The sequence below is a fragment of the Aspergillus luchuensis genome, chromosome 3 (assembly GCF_016861625.1).
Source record: "Aspergillus luchuensis IFO 4308 DNA, chromosome 3, nearly complete sequence".
Taxonomy (NCBI): domain Eukaryota; kingdom Fungi; phylum Ascomycota; class Eurotiomycetes; order Eurotiales; family Aspergillaceae; genus Aspergillus; species Aspergillus luchuensis.
In genome coordinates this window covers 495720-514265 of record NC_054851.1, presented here as the reverse complement: position 1 = coordinate 514265, position 18546 = coordinate 495720, and the positions used below count along the sequence as shown (strand labels likewise).

General features: G+C 50.4%; 8 protein-coding genes across 8 annotated transcripts; 2 read left to right on the top strand and 6 right to left on the bottom strand.

Annotated features, from left to right (window-relative positions):
* Nucleotides 1-225: 225 nt before the first annotated feature.
* On the bottom strand, nucleotides 226-2228 carry AKAW2_30171S (putative PHD and RING finger domain protein; the record flags this gene model as incomplete). The annotated part of the gene is made up of 2 exons (XM_041686654.1): nucleotides 226-1805; nucleotides 1928-2228. 2 exons carry the CDS (start codon nucleotides 2226-2228, stop codon nucleotides 226-228), a joined length of 1881 nt encoding a protein of 626 aa, XP_041540618.1.
* Nucleotides 2229-3490: 1262 nt separating this feature from the next.
* On the bottom strand, nucleotides 3491-4140 carry RPL43 (60S ribosomal protein eL43; the record flags this gene model as incomplete). The annotated part of the gene is made up of 4 exons (XM_041686653.1): nucleotides 3491-3554; nucleotides 3692-3856; nucleotides 4004-4034; nucleotides 4122-4140. 4 exons carry the CDS (start codon nucleotides 4138-4140, stop codon nucleotides 3491-3493), a joined length of 279 nt encoding a protein of 92 aa, XP_041540617.1.
* An 812-nt stretch (nucleotides 4141-4952) lies between these two features.
* AKAW2_30169A (uncharacterized protein) lies at nucleotides 4953-6415 on the top strand (the record flags this gene model as incomplete). The annotated part of the gene is made up of 5 exons (XM_041686652.1): nucleotides 4953-5142; nucleotides 5195-5342; nucleotides 5395-5467; nucleotides 5527-5651; nucleotides 5707-6415. The coding sequence occupies 5 exons, from the start codon at nucleotides 4953-4955 to the stop codon at nucleotides 6413-6415; spliced, it is 1245 nt and encodes a 414-aa protein (XP_041540616.1).
* A 387-nt stretch (nucleotides 6416-6802) lies between these two features.
* Nucleotides 6803-8401, bottom strand: AKAW2_30168S (alpha/beta fold hydrolase; the record flags this gene model as incomplete). The annotated part of the gene is made up of 7 exons (XM_041686651.1): nucleotides 6803-7080; nucleotides 7162-7213; nucleotides 7286-7616; nucleotides 7712-7821; nucleotides 7880-7987; nucleotides 8094-8146; nucleotides 8323-8401. The coding sequence occupies 7 exons, from the start codon at nucleotides 8399-8401 to the stop codon at nucleotides 6803-6805; spliced, it is 1011 nt and encodes a 336-aa protein (XP_041540615.1).
* A 546-nt stretch (nucleotides 8402-8947) lies between these two features.
* On the bottom strand, nucleotides 8948-10174 carry AKAW2_30167S (pinin family protein; the record flags this gene model as incomplete). Its single annotated transcript, XM_041686650.1, has 4 exons — nucleotides 8948-9373; nucleotides 9447-9515; nucleotides 9627-10077; nucleotides 10164-10174. The coding sequence occupies 4 exons, from the start codon at nucleotides 10172-10174 to the stop codon at nucleotides 8948-8950; spliced, it is 957 nt and encodes a 318-aa protein (XP_041540614.1).
* A 1146-nt stretch (nucleotides 10175-11320) lies between these two features.
* TWF1 (twinfilin) lies at nucleotides 11321-12631 on the bottom strand (the record flags this gene model as incomplete). The annotated part of the gene is made up of 4 exons (XM_041686649.1): nucleotides 11321-11437; nucleotides 11494-11745; nucleotides 11831-12468; nucleotides 12613-12631. 4 exons carry the CDS (start codon nucleotides 12629-12631, stop codon nucleotides 11321-11323), a joined length of 1026 nt encoding a protein of 341 aa, XP_041540613.1.
* Nucleotides 12632-13131: 500 nt separating this feature from the next.
* SFC1 (putative succinate:fumarate antiporter (Acr1)) lies at nucleotides 13132-13954 on the bottom strand (the record flags this gene model as incomplete). Its single annotated transcript, XM_041686648.1, has 2 exons — nucleotides 13132-13745; nucleotides 13813-13954. 2 exons carry the CDS (start codon nucleotides 13952-13954, stop codon nucleotides 13132-13134), a joined length of 756 nt encoding a protein of 251 aa, XP_041540612.1.
* A 3074-nt stretch (nucleotides 13955-17028) lies between these two features.
* On the top strand, nucleotides 17029-18418 carry AKAW2_30163A (uncharacterized protein; the record flags this gene model as incomplete). The annotated part of the gene is made up of 2 exons (XM_041686647.1): nucleotides 17029-17780; nucleotides 17848-18418. The coding sequence occupies 2 exons, from the start codon at nucleotides 17029-17031 to the stop codon at nucleotides 18416-18418; spliced, it is 1323 nt and encodes a 440-aa protein (XP_041540611.1).
* Between the last annotated feature and the right edge of the window lie 128 nt (nucleotides 18419-18546).

Genomic DNA, 18546 nt, shown 5'->3' with positions numbered 1-18546 from the left:
CACTCAGGTATATAATAAATGCAAGACAATGCTACAGTATGCGGTGGACAACATACGCCACCCAGCCGGCCAGTATATTTCTCAATGGGTATCCAACCCTCCCGTGCAAGCTCCGGCCAAACGGGAGTTGTCACTTGAAAAACAAACGCCGGGTTCCCTTATCCTCCCACAGGAATCAGATTAATCGCTGCAAAACGCCGGGAAATGCAAGACGCTATTCAAGTATCAAGAGCTTTCATCAACAGTATCATTGAGGTCATGGCGTTGCTTCAACGCATCAACGGCCTTCTCTACTTCGTCCTTGGCCACGGTAGCCAGCGTGGCTTTGGCCCCGATCCCGAGCGTTTCGACGTCGCCCGCACGCTCGTACAGCTTCCGAGATATATTTCGATTGATTTCCGTGTATTGTTCTTTCGTGATGGTCTTCGAACGATAGTAAGGCTTAAGCGATGACCCGACCAGCTTCTGTATGTCGGACTTGACTTTGAGGGACAAGCCGGGACGACTAGGAGAGCTGTCGTCGGAACGGATAGCCGCTGATCGAGTGGCAGAGCGAGGTATCCGACGATTCGGGCGGCGAGTGGGGGCTTGAGAAGAGTGATCGTCTTGGGCACTCCGAGCAGAACCAACCGGCGACACATCTGGCGAGAAAGGTGGAGAGGACGGGTCTGCTGGTGACCCCAGTTGTAGTGGAGACATGGGCCTGCTTCGGAGGGTTGGAGGCGGTGTGACGGAAGACAGACGCGGGGAAGAATGGTTAGATGGGGCAGGCGATATGGAAGGCGACGAGGGGCCTGGGGTCGCATGATCGGTGGGTGCAATGGATGATTGACCGGAAGCGCCATGGGAAGTGACCCCGTTCGGGTTGGACGATTCTTCGACCTCCTTGAGAAGGGATTGAAGGAAACTCGGTTCGCTCGAACTCTCGGCATTGATCCGAGCAGAGGCCTGCGCACTAGCAGCTCTCGATGATTCACCATTCTGTACCGCCCGAGCTGCTAGGTCTTCGGCCCTTCGTGTTCGGGGCCGCTTCAACTTGCGTTCAGGTTCGGTAGGTTCAGGAGACGGCGACAATGTCGGTTCCTTACGTTTCCGGGCCGCGCTTGGGTCATTCTCAATCTCACGGGCACGCTCGAAAGCATTCCAGGCCCTCATCTCTTCAAGAGACTCGGGCTCTGGGGTGGGCTCACGAGGAACGCGGGGCCGCGACGGGCGAGGCGCCTCAATATCCAGTAGAGCGGCAGTGTCTCGGAACCGGTTGCCACCGCCCTGCTGCTCGGCAACTTCAAAGCGACGTTGCCAGGCTCGAAAATCACGTTGATGGGCTTCTTCCCTGCGCTGCTCTTGTCGAGCGCGCTCGGCAGCCATGTCATCATCAAATGGAAAGTCCAAATCAATATTCAGATGATCCCAGACAGATTGCCACACGCGGGCCCAGTGCAGCGAGTTGAGCTGGTTCCTGCTCTGCAGTCTGCGTCGCTGTGCTCTTGTGCGACGACCACGCCTGTCTTGTGTCTGGGAAGACCAGTCGGCAGTCTCAGGAGACCGCCCGAGGCGACGTTGCGTCACACAACGTGTGCAGTACCAGGGACCCGTCGGGACAGAATCGAGGCCAACACAATATGTGTGAGAGGGGACATCGCAGCCATCACAGAGGAGAAGCAGCTCTTCATTGTCTGCATCACCACAGATTGGACATGGTTGAAAGTCGGCAAAATCATCATCTATATATTCAATGATCATTGAGGGGTCGACTTCTGCTTGCTGAACTCGATCCTGCACGGCATAGGAGGATGTGACGGGACCTAAAGGGAAGCCAAAGATCAGTTAACTGAGATACACATAACGAACAAGGGGGAAGTAGAGACCATCCATGACCATTGTAGGTAGGTCCATATAAAATAAAAGGGACTTATCAAGTACTTACCACCAGGGCGGTCACTTAGTTCGACCATGTTGAAACTCCGACGACATATCGGACAGCTGTTGGCTCGCTCGACCCAGGGCTTCAGGCAGTTATTGTGCAGGATATGCCCACAAGGGAGGAGCTGAGCGATCTGACCCGAGTCCTCTGTGCCATCTACGCCATCATGGTTGTTGAGGGAGGTATCCGCCGACTTGCCCTCTGCCCCGAGGTCAAGTCTTGGCGCGGCCTCGGCGGCGACGGCAAGAGGATCGCTGGCGCTTTCGCCAAGGTCTCCTAAGCACACAATACAGGTGTCGGACATTAACAGAAGGTGATGTGCCACAATTGTCTGCAGAGACGCTGAGAGAAGGCATGAAGAGCAACCGGCAGAAGGGACAGGAAGGCAGAGGGAGTGGGAAGGAGAAGGGGAGAGAGAGCAGGTCGAGTGATGTGGGGAGAAAGCAACCGGCCTTTTGAAGGTGGACCTGAAATCCAGCCTAACGCAATGCAGTCTGGCCTCCAACGTGACCGGCCTTGGTCCAGCCAATGATCTTCATTGAATAATGTCGCCTGGCCTTAGTCACCCGCGCGCTCTCTTTTTTGAATGATGAATGAGAAAAATGCCTTGCCCTTGCAGCACCAGCTGAGTACCTTTGCATCTCTAGTCTCAGCAAGCCTCTTTCTTCCTGGTTAGTGGGTTCCCTCCCTCTGCTTTAGTAGTTGACTGTCTTTCTTTCTCTTCCCTGAAAAAGCTAGTAGAAAAGTCCACGGGTCGGTGTGACCCTGATCTTCCCCCCCTCCATGAATATTTAGTAGTTAGTGTATAGTAGTGCGAACTCCCGAATGACCTTTTCTTATCTGCCTAAAACATGACGAATAATTAGTTAACTTGATATATTTAGCTGACACAACGGTCCGTCCCTAGTGGTAGTTCGAGAAAACGAAAATAACCAAAGAAAAGGAACAGATACGTAGTGAACACATTTCTTTAAGGTTTGCGACCGTCTTGAGCAACCTGTCCGAACAAGCTACGGATAGAACTCTATATGGGTGATCAAGCAAAAAGACCACATTTGGCACATATGGATAGTATGCATGCATGTCGATAAATGCACGAGGGGGGCGTTTTCCTTTACATCCTTGCGGAAATGCGGTGGTTGGCGGTGTCTCCCTACACACTCAACTCAAAATTATCGAGTGGACATCCATCAACCTGAACCCAACATCCCCTGTTGAGATACTCACATGCTACCACAAACGAGTCCATCAGATGGCATGACACAATCACAAGTTGCTCCGTTGTTTCCAAGTGCAGAACAAGAGTGGTAGTACGAAAAGGTTCATCCGATAAATCCGGTAACTCGACTAATTGGTTCGATGGAACGGGGTGAAAGGTCTGGAATCACCGATGGTATTTAAATCTATTGGTGAAGAAAAATCCTTGTGCAAACGACAGCAGTTGACGTTGCAAACATCGAACTAGCGGGCTTCGTGGAAAGAGACATTCGCTCATTGAAATTCTCCAGATCTCATTTTCTCATTTTTTGATTTAAACGTAATAGAAAAAAGTAATTCCATCAACACTTAAACCTCCGCAATTTCTCTGAGACGACGGATAGTGGAACGGGTGGCGGCGGCGGCGGGGGTACTGTAACACAATTCGAGCGATTAGCATCCATGTCATGCCCGCTTCTCAAGGGCCCAGTCCAAGTCGATGGGGATTGCACTGGACCCAAGACACAGCTTATCCAAGGCAGCAGCGGCAATAGTAGAGTTGGTACTTACGAGACAGTGTAGGCACCACCGGCGACGGTCTTGTTGCAACCCTTGCACTCCCAGATACCAACAGCCTTGCGCTTGACGGTGTTCTTTCCGCAGAAGGTGCAGATGTAACGGGCGTGCTGGGACACTTCCATCTTCTTCACCTGCTTACGCAGGGAGGCACCGTATCTGTTATCAAACCATCGTCAATATCGATTCTTCTGTATCGCAAAATTCGAGGTTGCGAATCTGTTGTCTTCGATTTCCGGGAAATAAAAACTCGATCGACTTCATCCCGATTTCAAGACTTCGTGGTGGAAAAGCGTGGCAGCATACCTGGTACCATATTTACCCGTGATACCGACCTCTGCAATAAATGTTAGTCTCGCGATTCGTCGTTCATAAATTTAAAACCTCATCAGTCGTTCTGTAGAGGTTCAAAAGGGGCACATACTCTTCGTGCGCTTCGTCATCTTGTCTCTGTGCGGCTGTTGAGGTCGAAGATGATAACAGTGCGGTAAGTCGAAATCGAGACTGAGGCTTTCTACTCGGGCGGGAATGGTTGTGGGCGGGCTCGCTTAGGGCTGGAACTTCGGTCACGTGCACCCCTTCAAATGCAGATGCTTCTCATGATGTATTCACTTGGCTACTCTAGTAGTAGCATACTTTGACATAATGTGGAAAACTATGCGATTTAATCTATAGAGGACTTCGTAACTTCTTTCAATTCATCTACTTTACTGCTCATAGCCGTGTTCTTCATTTTGCGCCGTACTGTGCGCATCTATCTCGAACCAGCAGGCCCCCACGCACGTGTGTACACAAACGGAAGATTATGTAATGCGACACAGCATAACACAACTAATTAATTAGTTTACTAACCACTTTGTAACTAGTCGGCAATAGTTACCTCATGGTAAGCAACAAGGGTTTGTATAGCTTCTTTAGGACCCTTGCTTGATTTTGATTACTGAACAGAAGCGGGTAAAACCCTTTCGTATGCTAGAGACGGCTACAATGAACTACACAATGTCCCCTCATCCCATTACTGCATTAAGCATAACCACATGCCTCGGTCCTCTCATCGGAGGTTTCTTCACATCGGGTTAGCCCAGGACCGCTGTTCAGCAACGCCGTCATGGCTGGGTGGCATTCAGGAATCCCCCCTAGATTCATCCGTGGCGGTCAAATAATTTGCATAGTGCTTGTATCCTACCTGTATCTGCTATCCAGCGTCCCCTTCGTATATCACAGATCGATATAGCCGACAAAGCCTCACAAACAAATGGAATCCAACAAGCAATATGATCTGATCGTCCTGGGGCCCACGGGCTATACAGGACGCTTCTGTGCTGACCACATCGTCAAGAACTTTCCCACCAACCTGAAGTGGGCTCTGGCTGGTCGTTCTCTCAGCAAATTGGAGAATATCGCCAAAGAGCTGAAGAATGTGAACCCGGATCGTGCCGAGCCAGGTACTTGATACTACATGTCTGTTGGCTGAACACACCGTTGACTTGCTTGTAGACCTCCTCGCCGTGCAACTCAACCGTGAAGAGCTGCACCCGTTGGTCCAAAAGACGCGAGTTATCATTAACTGCGTGGGTCCCTACTGTCTATACTCCACGCCTGTGATTGAAGCTTGCGCCAGCAACGGAACTCACTACGTCGATGCGTCAGTTTGCCTCTGTATAACCAGTCCACCAATGCATAGCTAACCGAAGCAGTACCGGAGAGACACACTGGGTCAAGGAGATCATCGGCGAATACCACGAAACTGCCAAAGCGAACGGTGCTGTTGTATGTACCTTACCCTCACGACTCCGCAATACGACAACAACAACCTAACTGTCAATCAGATCATCCCTTGCGTTGGCATCGAAAGCGCACCTGCAGACTTGCTCGCCTGGGCTACAGTGAAGCGAGTCCGCGAAGATCTATCCTGCCACACCAGATCAATCACCGGTGACATCCACGAGATCAAGTAAGGTTTCACCTACTTCAATGGACCATCCAATACCTAACACCAACCCTCGCAGATCCTCCGGAGCAAGCGGCGGCACTCTCTCCACCGTTCTCACTTTCTTTGAGAATGTACCACCTTCCGAAATGCGCAAAATCTCCACCCCCTTTGCGCTGGCCGCATCGGCCCCTCCGAAAGATATCCCCCGTGAGCCGCTATGGGCGAGGCTACTCGGTATCCGATCCGTCCGCGACATGGGTATCTTGACCACCTCTCCATCAGGCCTAGCAGACACCACCACCGTCCACCGCAGCAGTACCCTGATGCCTGAGTTCTACGGACCCCGGTTCTACTTCAGACAATTCCTTCGCGCCAGGAACGCCTTCACCGGAATCCTCTGGCACTATACGTTCCTGTTCGCTATTACGGCTCTACTTCTGCCTCCGGTTCGCACCCTTGTCAGGAAATACATCTACACTCCGGGTACCGGCCCTACTCTCGAGGATTCCGTCAACGACTTCGTCGAGTACCGCGCCGTCGCGACTGCGGACCAGGACACCCCCACACCTCAGCGCGTGCTGGGCAAGTTGAGATACCAGGGTACTATGTATGAGTTCACTGGGCTGAGTCTGGCTGAGGCGGCCATGACGATTCTTGAGAACGAGGAGAAGGTGAAGAAGGTGTCGCGTTGTGGTATCGTCACTACTGCTACTTTGGGTCAGGAGTTTATTGATCGCTGGGATAAGGTCGGGTGTCATATTGAGACTCAGATTGTTGATAATTGATTTGCTTGTGGCCTTGGCCGATTGACGAACTCTCAACAGGATTTTGTTATATAGCTACTTATGACTTGATTTGGTTGTTTATAGATATATTTATTTGGTTGTCAATAATACTACTTACTTGCTAGTGAACTGCCCCGCGGCTCGTTCGAACAGCTCTCATACTATGCCGACCTCCATGTTACTTATATAAATGACTTTATCCTAGTACTAGTGACCCATTTTCAATAACCTGTAAATCCCAAACAATCCTCAAAATAATCCCGCCCAGCGGATAAATCCAACGTCCCAAAACAGACCCAAGAATACAACGATCAAGCAACATATGCGTACAGAAAAGTACACTTGAGCAGTACCCATACATAGTACCACCTCCATCAGAATCAATGCTCACAGCCTCGACATCCTCAAGCTCTTAAACACCACCTCCTTCAACCACCACGCAATAATCTCATTCACCTCCTCCGGCTCTTGCCATAGCGCCCAATGCCCCGTGTTCACCTGCTTGTACGTCAAATGCGGCACCGTCCTCGTCATTCCTTTTCCTAGGTGTGGCGGCAGTGCGGAGTCCTTCAGCGCTTGGATGAATAGTAATGGGGCTGTGATGCGGGCGTTCAGGATGGCGAGCTCTTCTTCGTAGTTTATCTCCCGTGTGCGGTACCAGTTTACTGTGTGTTTGTCAGTATTGTTTTTTTTTCCTCAATACTAGGGGTTGGGCGGTAATGGGAATAGGGATGGTTGGAACATACATGGCCCTCTCAGCCCATTCCTCGAGAATTCAGTCGCGTAGTATTCCAGTTCCTGGATGTCATCCACATTAGCCTCTACATCCCACTCCCTTCTTTCGTAAGAAGCAAGTAGAAATAGACTCACCACCTCACTCAACAAAGGCGACGGCCTAACAAGCTCCATCCGATCCAACAAAACCCCATACTCGGCATCAAACGCCACGTCCCTATCATCCGTGCGACCGCCATACAGCGCCGACAAGAACTTTTCGATATCTTCCTTGCTGAAGATGACATCTTCGAGATTCCCGCTCCGAAATTGCAACTGGTACGCGAAATGCGGCGCAATGTTCTCTACCATGTCTTCTAGCGCGAGGTATTTCCGGGTTGGCGCTGCGTATGGCACGCAGACTGTGAAGATGTGCGTTACGAGCTCCGGGTGCCAGAGCGCGACGCGGTAGGCGAGAGCGGCGCCCCTGTTCGGTTTGAGGTTTAGTTTATTTGTTTGTTTGCTTGCTGTTATAGTGTGGAATAGATTGTTTGAATATCAAAGATGGAGGTGAGTGCTTACCAGTCATGTCCGCCGAGGATGATCTCGGGTGCGTCTAGTTGGATTGCGAGTTCTTTGATGTCATTGGCGCAGCTTTTGTGCGAATATAGTTCTATTTCTTCGGGTGCGTCCTATTGACTCGTTAATATTGATGTCTTCTGTTTTTGAGAGGGTGATGATGGCACGTACTGTTCGGCCGTATCCTAGACAATCTGGCGCGACGACTCGCAGACCCATGGAAATCAACATGGGGATTTGGTAGCGCCATCCCATGGATAGGTCGGGGAAGCCATGGAGCTGTACGCAGGAGATAGTAGTTAGATCGTCTTGTCTGGTTTAGATGATACGTAGTTCAATGTGATATATATCACTAGTCACTCTTGATTGGGATGGCATCACGCACGAGGAAGATTGTTGCCCGATAAACCCCCGATTCGGGCTCGCTGTAGAGGTAGCCTGCGATATATATCAGCGATCATGTGTTACAGCTTCTAGTGTCTCTACATCTAGATGAATATAGGGGGACAGCTGTGCTGCATGATTATAATAATGATGCATGATTTGAGGAATCATCGAGCCTGCAGGATAGCCGTCCTTTGAATTGCATCAGATGTGCTGCATCTCCTACATACCATATGTCTTGCCATTGACGGTTGCCGAGCGGCGCTCGACCCTCGGGTCGCCGGTTACATCGATCTTGTCCACGGTCATGACGGAACAACGTTGGATGGGAGCTGCAATGTTCAAGTACTGACAAGGATGTCTACTGCAGGAAGAGATCTAGATGGAATGAAAGAAGTGTTCAGGCAAGTTGCACGCTGCTATACCGACTTTCCCAGGATCTATAAATGGTACCCTATGGAGACCCCCGCCAGCTGTCCAGTCACGTGCAACCGGGGCTATTGATCGATTAATATAAGACTAACTACAGGAAATGAGGCGACAGAGTCCATTGGGCACGAGTATTATGGCAATTCCGGCACACATAAACCTGTTTTCCTGGCAGTAGTTTCGCCCTGGTTGATTGGTGACCGCCGAATTGTTTGTGTTCAGCCCAGCCGAAGGGGGGAACTCGCCGGCCTTCCCGCCGAGATGCCTCGGTTCTTACTCGATGCAGACACTAAGAATGTACATAAGGAGGAGAAGCATAGACTTGCCTTCAACCTCCGGTCGACATTGCATTCGCTACTCGATTTGATAGAATATGGTGGAATTAAAAAAAAAGAAGAATGAGAGAGGGTGTCACCGCTTCTGCTGCTAATAGATTACCGTATCTTCTTGGTCCTCTTCCACTTCACCGCCATCATCGTCGTGTCGATGGATATCCGAGCGGTCATGGTCCATACTAGTAGATACATTGCTGTCATTAGCAGGTGAGGTCTCGGCTTTGGCTTCTTCGGAGCCTCCATCGGCTGTCGTCTCAGCTCCCATAGTCACCGAAGACGCTTGAGCGACGCTCTTATTCTCCATGGCGTCTGACTCGGACACCGAGGCTGGTTCCTGGGTCTCTTCATGCTCAGCCTCCTGCATCTTCTCCTCCTGCTGCTCGGGGTTCTTCTCCTCGTGGGACGAATAGCGTGCTTCGAACTCCGCCACTTCTCTTGCGACAGTAGCTTCCGCTTCTTTAATCTGGTCCTGTATTATATCCTCATCCTCCGCCCTTAGCTGCCACGGCTTGTAGTACTGCAGATAGAATAGTCAGAATCGCCCAAACTCAAGCACCAACGCCACAAAACCATAAAGTTGGGAAACATACTAATACCGGCTCTGTCCTCGTCTTAAGGAAATGAGCCATCGCAATCATATTCGAGTGGCGCGTGCGCATCTGAGACATCCATCCATCAGCGTCTGCACGACATAAACCGAGCAGTAAACCAAAAACCCAGCAAATCACCATCACGATCATCCTCCGGGAACACGGAATTTCAAAACTCACCGATTCCTCCTCGTAGAACCTCTGCTCCTTCTTCCGAATCACCGCCAGTTCCTCCCGCCTCTTCTTCTTCAGCTCTCCATATTCTTCATCCTGCAACTTCAGCTTATCCTGTTGTCGTCGTTCAATATCCGCACGTCGCTTTTGGGCCGCCGAGGTCGAGCTCTGCGAAAGCGTCCCCAGCAGAGCACCGAATAGTCGTTGGCCGCGTTTGCGCTCCTCATCCCGTCCTGCGCCACGCCGCGGTTTCCGTTCTGTTACCTCCGGTGAGGCCTGTTTGCGATCCGGAATTGACTGGGTGTCATCATGATGTTCCGTTTGTGAGCTAAGACGACGGCGTTTGTTCTCCGAGTCTGGGTCTTCAATCGACGACTGTCGCCGCTTTAGCCCTGCTTCTGGGGACGGGATTGTAGTAGTGTCCTGGTCGGGGAGGGCGACGGCCGACGCGAGAGTTCTGTATTTTCATGCAAATTTCCCATGTTAGCAGGGATGTTTCTTGTCAAGAAAAATAGTCAGGGTAGGCAGCGAAATAATATATACCCTTCGGTCATATCTGGCAGGGAGGAGAAGCCGTGAGAGGTGAGGAAAGAAGGAAATAAGAATCAATCAGATGAAAACAGGAATGCTTGTAAAATTAGAAGAATAGACACTTGGTATCGAACAACTCCAATCAAAACATTCCGCGAAAACAACCAGACAGAAGTCACCGGGTATTCATTTGCAGCTTCTCTCAATCAAACCTTCGTTTCGGTATCGCGATATGCCCGGCGCGGCGGGACTCCAACAGCCCGTGCACGGACCACCAGACCGCCCCGAAAGAGCGTTTCTTCCAGTTCCACCCTCCCTCTCTGCCTCTCTCTTCTGTGTGTCCCCGACCCAGACTTCTTCTTCTTCGATTGCCTTCCACTGTCTCGCTGCTGACATATCACATTATATCATTACGAAGTGTTAACTGCTCGTAATAACGGCAGCTTTCTTCGACACCGGACCTGAGATTTGTCTTGTTATTTCCTCGTTCTTCTCAAGACTCGTCGCGTCCCTCTCAACACTTCCACAAAAGAGCTACTAATCTCATAATCTCACCATGTCTCGCCATCACCCCGATCTCGTCATGTGCCGCAAGCAGCCCGGTATCTCTATCGGCCGCTTGTGCGATAAGTGTGACGGCAAATGTCCCGTGTGCGACTCCTACGTGCGTCCCACGACCCTGGTCCGCATTTGCGACGAGTGCTCCTTCGGAAACTACCAGAACAAATGCATCGTGTGTGGTGGAGAGGGAATCAGTGATGCCTTCTATTGCTTTGAGTGCACGCGACTCGAAAAGGATCGAGACGGATGCCCGAAGATTATAAACTTGGGAAGTTCGAGGACGGATTTATTCTACCAAAAGAAAAGTTTTCGAAATCATTGATGCGGGCTGGGTGTTGTTTGTTCCTTGTTCGCCACGCGTTTGGGCTCTTGGGCGAGAACGTCTGCTCTCTGCATCGTATGCTCCTGGTCTTAGGGAGCTCTGCGGACTTATGGGGGTGGCTTGGGCGAATATAAACGGTTGTTGAGTGTGAGACGGCTACAGCTACAGAAGAGAGGAGATTTGTACCGGCGGTGTTTCGGTCACAGGTGCCCGGGGCTATATACTATCGCGGATCATAGAGCGGGATATACAAGAAATTACGAATCATCTACCCACGCGCGGAGATTTACCGACCCGGACGTCTCGGTCTCGCAAATCCCCGGCTCGGTCCGTTGTCCTGGGGCGGGTGGACTTCTTCATGCAACCTTTCGCCCGTGATCTCATCAGGCGAGGAGGCCTCGATCTGCGTGCTGTGTTAGGGACTCTTCAATCAATCGAGCGTGTGCTTTCAGCTCTTACCTTCTTTGAAATCTTCAGGCCCTGATCGCCAGCCATAGTGATTGCATGCATCCGGGAGCTGGCGTACAGCATACGCTCCTTGATCGAGGAACCCGAGGGGCAGGTATAGATGAAGATCACCACGTCGGAGTCGGGGTAGTGGTAAAGTGTGTACCGGGGAGAAGACGAAGGGATGTGTGACTGGACGGAGTTCGCCTCCACTCCGGACTCAGCGGCAGCAACCTTGATCGCCTCCGTGGGGACATCAATGGACTGTATTTAGACAAATCGAAGTTAGATTCTTAATTGAAAGACACATAACCCAGTGCATTGATCGCAGGATCATGAAGAGACGTACCAGCTGAACCAGGCCTCCCTGCTGTAACCCTTCGAGGGCCTGCTTGACCTCATCATCCACTTTCATCTTGACGGACGCACCACCGAATGGGTTTGCCCTGTTGAACGTGCCACCAATACCAATATCTCTGCTCGGAGTGCCGCTGCGAGCCTCCTCTTCGGCTCTCCGCACAGCCTCCAACTCCCGCTCCTTCTCACCCATCAGATCCTCCCGTCGGAAACCGCCCGCGGTACCCTTCTTCTCAGCATCCCGCTCCTTCCATGCCTCCTCACCAATGACCTCATCTTCATCCGTAGCGAAGATGGTGGAAGCGAACTTCTCCGTTCCCAGTTCCCTAGCCAAGGTGGCGCGGGTTGCGGCGAAGAGAGTCTTAGCGCGCACGCCAGCATTGGAAGGAATGTAGGTCAAAGCCACAAGGGAGGATGAACCATTCTCAGGGCGACGAATGAGGAGGTAAAGGGGAGTCTTGGGTTCAAGGACGGATGAGAGCTGGGAAAGAGACGGATAGAAGGCGTTTGGAGAGGCGAAAGGAACCGGGGAAAGGGGCGACAGGCTTTCCGACTTGATGGTTACGGGAAGACAGAAGATGGATTCATCGGAGACGAAGTTCCTGAAGGCTTCGTGAAGCTCATCAGACACTATTGTGCATAGTTAGCAAAGAATGCAGGGGTTGAGCGTAACTTGGGTTTGTAAGGTGGCATGTCCGAGGGGATCGGTTGCGGGATGTCGTAATCGTCAGGAACAAGGGGAAGACGAGGGGAACGAGATTTGTAGATATGTACCTGAGATTCCGGACTGCATCGTGAATCAAGGTTCAGCTGTAGCTCCTGGCCGTTTCGGGTTATGCAACTTATCGGCCGGTCTACTTCCTGCAGTCGAGGGGTTTATCTGGAAGGTTGTTTCGGAGAGACAGACGGAGGGGAAGGGCAGAAGCGGTGTGTCTTGCTTCTAGCGGGGCTCAATTTGCTGCCCCGGGCGATCGGCCCCCTTCTTATCTACGTGGGAAGTTTTGTATCTACGTACTTCTACTCTATACTACGCCCTCGGAATTCAATGAACTTCTCTGAATGGTTTATTTGACTCTATCCAAGAACGGAGGTATGCTAACATAGGAAATGAACAAGGAAATCGGATATAATATATACAACCCACTCCACGTGGATCTCGCCTGGCGGCTCTCCAATACCCCCAAACATATAAACAGGAGATTACTGATAACTCAGCGATCGAAAACGCCACCATGCTCATGGTATCAAATGCTTTCGAGAACATACAGTGGCCATCCCTTCAATGGGAGCCACTTACTCTTCATAGTTTCCACCAACGAAAGCCCACCCGGAGGTCTCCAGCTTGCCCTTCAGGAACTCGTACACGGTGAACGTGACGGCCTGACCAGGTGCCACTCTCATCACACGGGGTGTGATACCCTTGTAGAAGGCGCGAGCACCCTCTTGCTTGAACATGTCCTTCGCGATGACCATGATACGTGATACGGCTGATTGACCGGGCTCAGCGCGGGTCTTCTGCAGTCTCGTCTTGATCGTATCGATCGGGGCGTTGGAGAAAGGTCCGACAGCACCGGAGATCAGACCGATAAAAGTTGTCTGGTAGGAAGGAAGCTGTGTGTTGCTGTACTCGGGCTGAACTCTCTGGAGGAAAGCCTTCAATTCGGTGTAGGCTGTGAAGTTGGCCGCTTGATTGGTTCCTTGACGAAGGGCAGTCAGGGAGACACCGCGGTACAGAGTGCTGAATCCCTCTTCCTTGATCACGGTGAAAAGCGCATGTGGTGCACTGCGGTACTTGGGGGTATCGAGAGGGTCCGCCAGACTGTGATGTTGTGCTTGCAAACGAATCTTAACAACCTCCATAGGATTGACCACTGCCACGGCTTCGGTCACACCAGCAGCAAGACCAGCTAAATGAAAGGAGCCCTGTTAGCCTCCACATACCCCACTAAAGAAGGGCAATGGATTGCAACTTACCCAGGAAAGTGGCTTTGCTGGTCACGGCACCGGTCTCCTTATCAGCAAGCATTTGCTTGTATGATTCGTAGGAGGTGAACCGGATTGCCATCTTAGGGATGATACCACCAAGGACAGCACCCAGACCCTTGTATAGACCCATGGCAGTCTCCTTCTTCACGATCTCAACACCAGTGGCAACGAACCCGCGGGGTTTTACCTATCAGACGGTTAACAGTGACTCAATGCTTCACACATGGTGCTCACTTACACCCGGTGCGCGGGCCCGGCGAGAGAGCTGCATCCGAACTTTGATGGTGTCTGGCATATACTGTCAGTGGAGTTCTCACCCGGGACAGTCAAGTGATTTATTTGTACATACCGAGAGGGTGACACACAAGCGCTTCCATCATACCGGCACCACCACCAGCTGAATCGCAAGTTAGTACAGTACTTACTCAATGCGCTGGGAGGGTTTGCTTACCGATGAGATTGACAGCCGGGGAGGCTGGCTTCTTGCCATTGCGGCCTTGTACAGTTTTTGCGGACATTGTGAACAATTGCTAATTGTGCAGAGATGTTGTTTTCTCCGTCAATTGGTAAGAAGCTCTTCTGCAAGAGCTATAGCCGGCAACGCAGTAGGACAAGCTCCCAGGCGATCGCTTGCAGCGAAAGTACTTTGACAAAAGGGGGGAAAAGAGGAGAGAAAGATCAAGAGTGAATCGCCAGCGATCCGGAGTCCAGGGATCTTTATTATTTTTTAATTAAAAGAAAGGACGGGGACGATCTCGGAGGTTCACAGGAAGGCCCAAAAATACGGGGAGATACGGAAGTATAACTACGTCCCTCGGCTCTGCCCACCCAGGGTATTTAAATCGGCGAGTGAGGGAGTCACTTGATTAGCGGCTTAGCTGGAAGATCCCAAACATTCGCAAGGCCGTTCTCGGCAATGAGGATCTCAGACGGGCTCGGCTCCAGTGGCGGCTTTTGCTGTCGCTTTGGATTGATTTTAGCCCAGGCGTACCGGGCGTGGAGGGAGCTATGACGGGGAAGCGGAGGAAGCTTCTCTGGACGAGCGGAAGCAATGCCGCCGTCTTCGCACAGTAGACCAACAACCGAACGTCTTGAATAATAACTTAGGACAGGGTCAACGGAAGGAAAAGAAACTAGTCAAGTGATTGGATTCTGGACTCTCCACGATTTACAATTTCCCTTAACGTGGGGGACATCCCATCACTTATACCCTTACGGCTGCCATCTCCCCGGTGGTGGTTAAGCTGCTCGTGTCTACTGAACTTATTCTACCTCACCCCGAGGCATCGGGAGCTGCACAAAGTCATTCCGAATAACGGCGCGCAGATTGGCACTTCCAGTCCTTGTGGCCCAAAGGTGGCGTGGCCAAAAGTGAACTCAGAGTGCCAATGGTAAGCCGGAACCAGAGATCATGGTTCCCAAATGTCAGGTAAGACCGGACTCTTCACATGCTGGAGAGTTCCCTAATGGCTTGGTTTCCAGCATATCGTCGTCATCTGCCAGTCGTAAGCAGCAGTAGCTACCTACTCACCTACATAGAAAGCCTTAGCTTGTGACATGGCTTTCTTTACCCCCGAGACAAGACCGTGACCCTAAAGTGTGGGGGATAGGAAGTTGGTGCACCAGTCCTATAATTTCCACGGGTAATTCCGGGCCAAGCCTGGGGTCGTTCTTCAGCCGAGGTCCTTTCTCCGTCCGTCAGTGCCGACAGTGGTTAATAGCAAGGAAATGTTCATCCTGTGTGGGATGGATAATAATTACAGTCTGAATATGATAAAAGGAAAAACAAAAGAAAGAACTATGCCTCTCATCTTGTGACCCCCAGGGATTTTCCCCTTTTCAGCTAGTATATTACCTTTTCGTTGCTTCCTTTTTTGCAAGTCACGGGATTATGCATGTTCCCCTCTCCTGAAGGTTTACCCCACGGTTCATGATTTACCCACGCCCCCCGGAGGTCATTCTTCCGAGCATACATAACGAGATTATTAAGAGAAACAAACTTATGAAAAAAGAACATAAGAAATCTTCGAACTGCGAGGAGATATGTATTCCTTGGTATAGTACATGTCCCAAAATAGACGAAAATAAATGACCAAAAATAAAAAAATGATAAAGAAGAAGAGGGGACATACCGATAAGATAAAAATACTAAAAACAAGGGAAAGCGATCGCTCCCCCAGATCTTCACATGTCAAAGTATAACTGGACGGTTAGTCAGTAGATTGTTGTTGGTTTTAGTTAATTAGCATATGATCTCTGTTATTTTGATTATTCATCGCTCTATGCTACCCTAAGTAGTGCGGAGGGTCTTCCTGTATAGTCCCTATCATGTTCTTTCTTGTCTTGGTATGTGATTCCAGCCATGGCTCCATATCTTATGCCTGTTAATGGTGGTGTGGGTTTGTCCATCGGAGAGACATGTACGTGCAGTGTCGGAGTAGGAAGGGCTTGGTCACATACTCTCAGCTCACGTTTCATGTAGTAGTATAAATGGAATCCAATCTTCTCCGATCTGAGTCTTGGATTTAAGACTAAGTATGTAAGAGTGCGGGACATAGTAATATGCAGCCTTATCTGGATAGAGCCTGAGGTATAATTTACTAGTATTCTATCGGGAATATACCCCAATAGCAACTATAAGAGACTCATCATAAGTATAAACATTTCCTATAGATCTGTTGGTGTAGACGAATAGTAGTAGCGTGACCGACAACTGTGGAAACCGATGCCAAGGATGAACCGATATCTTTAATCCCAATAAGCCTATGGGAAAACCCCACTATGATTCGAGTCCCCTTCAGGATGTATCGATTTCGCTAATTCAGATGTCGTGTTTCCTCATTATCGCTAATAATTGTATAAATATTAATTGAATACTTTCAGTCCCTTTTATTTCTTACGCTGCACCGCACTACTGATAGTTGTGGTCCAAACCCCGGATCGCGTCAAGCAACCGATAAAATGGACAATCGTTCAGCCTATCAGTTTATCAGCCCCCCAGCTCGGACATGATCCGAGTGCTAGGCTCTTTTTTTTACCCTTCTTTTTCAACATTCCACCATGCGACAATGTTGGTATGTGGAATTTCTTGATTTGGTTTATTCTTTTAGAGATTTGGGATCGCTTTTCTAACGTTGAAGCCAAGATATGAAAATTTCCTGTTCCCGATATTCATCCCGTATGAGCTGAGCAGCATCAGCAGCAATGTCCATATCCAACCATGACCCCACATCCACCAGGGGCATAACACGAACCCTCAAGACTATCGCCCTTTTTATCCTCCACCAATGGCTCCTCATCGGCATCGGAGTCGCCTGCGTCTTGGCCTACTATTTCCCCAACGTCGCCAAGAGCGGCGGCATCATCCGCTCCGAGTATAGCATTCTCTATGGCGCAATGGCCCTCATTTTCCTGATCTCCGGGCTCAGCGTGCCTCGAGAAAAGCTTATCATCCACCTCCTTAATTGGCGACTGCATGTTCTTGTCCAGGGTCTATCATTCCTCGTTATCCCGGCTTTCATTCTCGCTATCGTGCATATTATCTTGGCCGGTGACCCAGATGAACATATCGATCGCGCTCTGCTGGCTGGGTATATCTTCCTGGCTTGCATTCCTACCACTATTGCTTCGAATGTTGTCATGACTCGCTCGGCGGGCGGTGATGATGCCGCAGCGCTGGTGGAGGTCATTATTGCTAATTTCTTGGGCCCGTTTATCACCGCTGGATGGACGGTGACTTTGCTGCCGAAGTCGGAGGAGTTTGATGTCTGGAGAACCGGGGATGGGGATCTCTCCAGTATGTATCGCGATGTGTTTAAGCAGTTGGGTCTGGCGGTGTTGTTGCCGTTGGTGGTGGGTCAGTTGATACGTTGGGTTTGGCCGGATATTGTGGGCAAGGTGTTGGCCAAGTATCGCATTGCGAAGATTAGCACTGCGTGCTTGATTCTGTTGGTTTGGTAAGTTGCTTGATTTGACACGCATAGTTCTAAAGACAGTAATAGTTGGCTAACTGGTGATGTATAGGTCTACCTTCTCTTCTTGTTTCGCGACAGGAGCGCTCCAGACTCTTTCCGCTTCGAGTATCGTCTTCGTGGTTCTGTTCAATATTGCGCTGTATATGTTCCTTACGGCTGTTTGCTTTTATTGTTCTCGCCCGCCGAGGATCATCTCTGGTGTGTCGTTCACGGTGAAAGGGAAGACATTCTATCCCTTCCAGCAATTGAACCCTCAGGAGACTATTGCCGTGTGCTTCTGTGGTCCGGCGAAGAGTACTGCGCTGGGGATTCCGCTGCTCTATGCCATGTGGGGCCCGTTGAGTCTGTATATCAAGTCGAAGACATCTGTGCCTGTGCTGCTATATACCACGGAGCAGATTTGTGTGGCGCATTTTTTTGTGCATATGTTCAAGTGGTGGCATCGGCGGGTTGAAAGGAAGAGTGCTAGTGTGAGTGATGTGGAGTGTGGTGGAGAGGGAAACGCAAATGACGATGGGGAGAAGATGGACAGTCCAGTGTCTGAAGCTGCGTGCGGGACGGATCTGGAGAGTAAAAGCAAAGGGGCCGGTGTGAATTTGTCCCAGGAAGGTAATAAATAATCGTAATTAAGCATAGACAAGCATTCAGCACATAGAGTTTACATAGAAATGGAACCGTATATAACATAAAGGCAACCCGCGTGCCCCAATCACGCAGTCGAGCAAGGAGAAATGACAAGTCCTTGGCG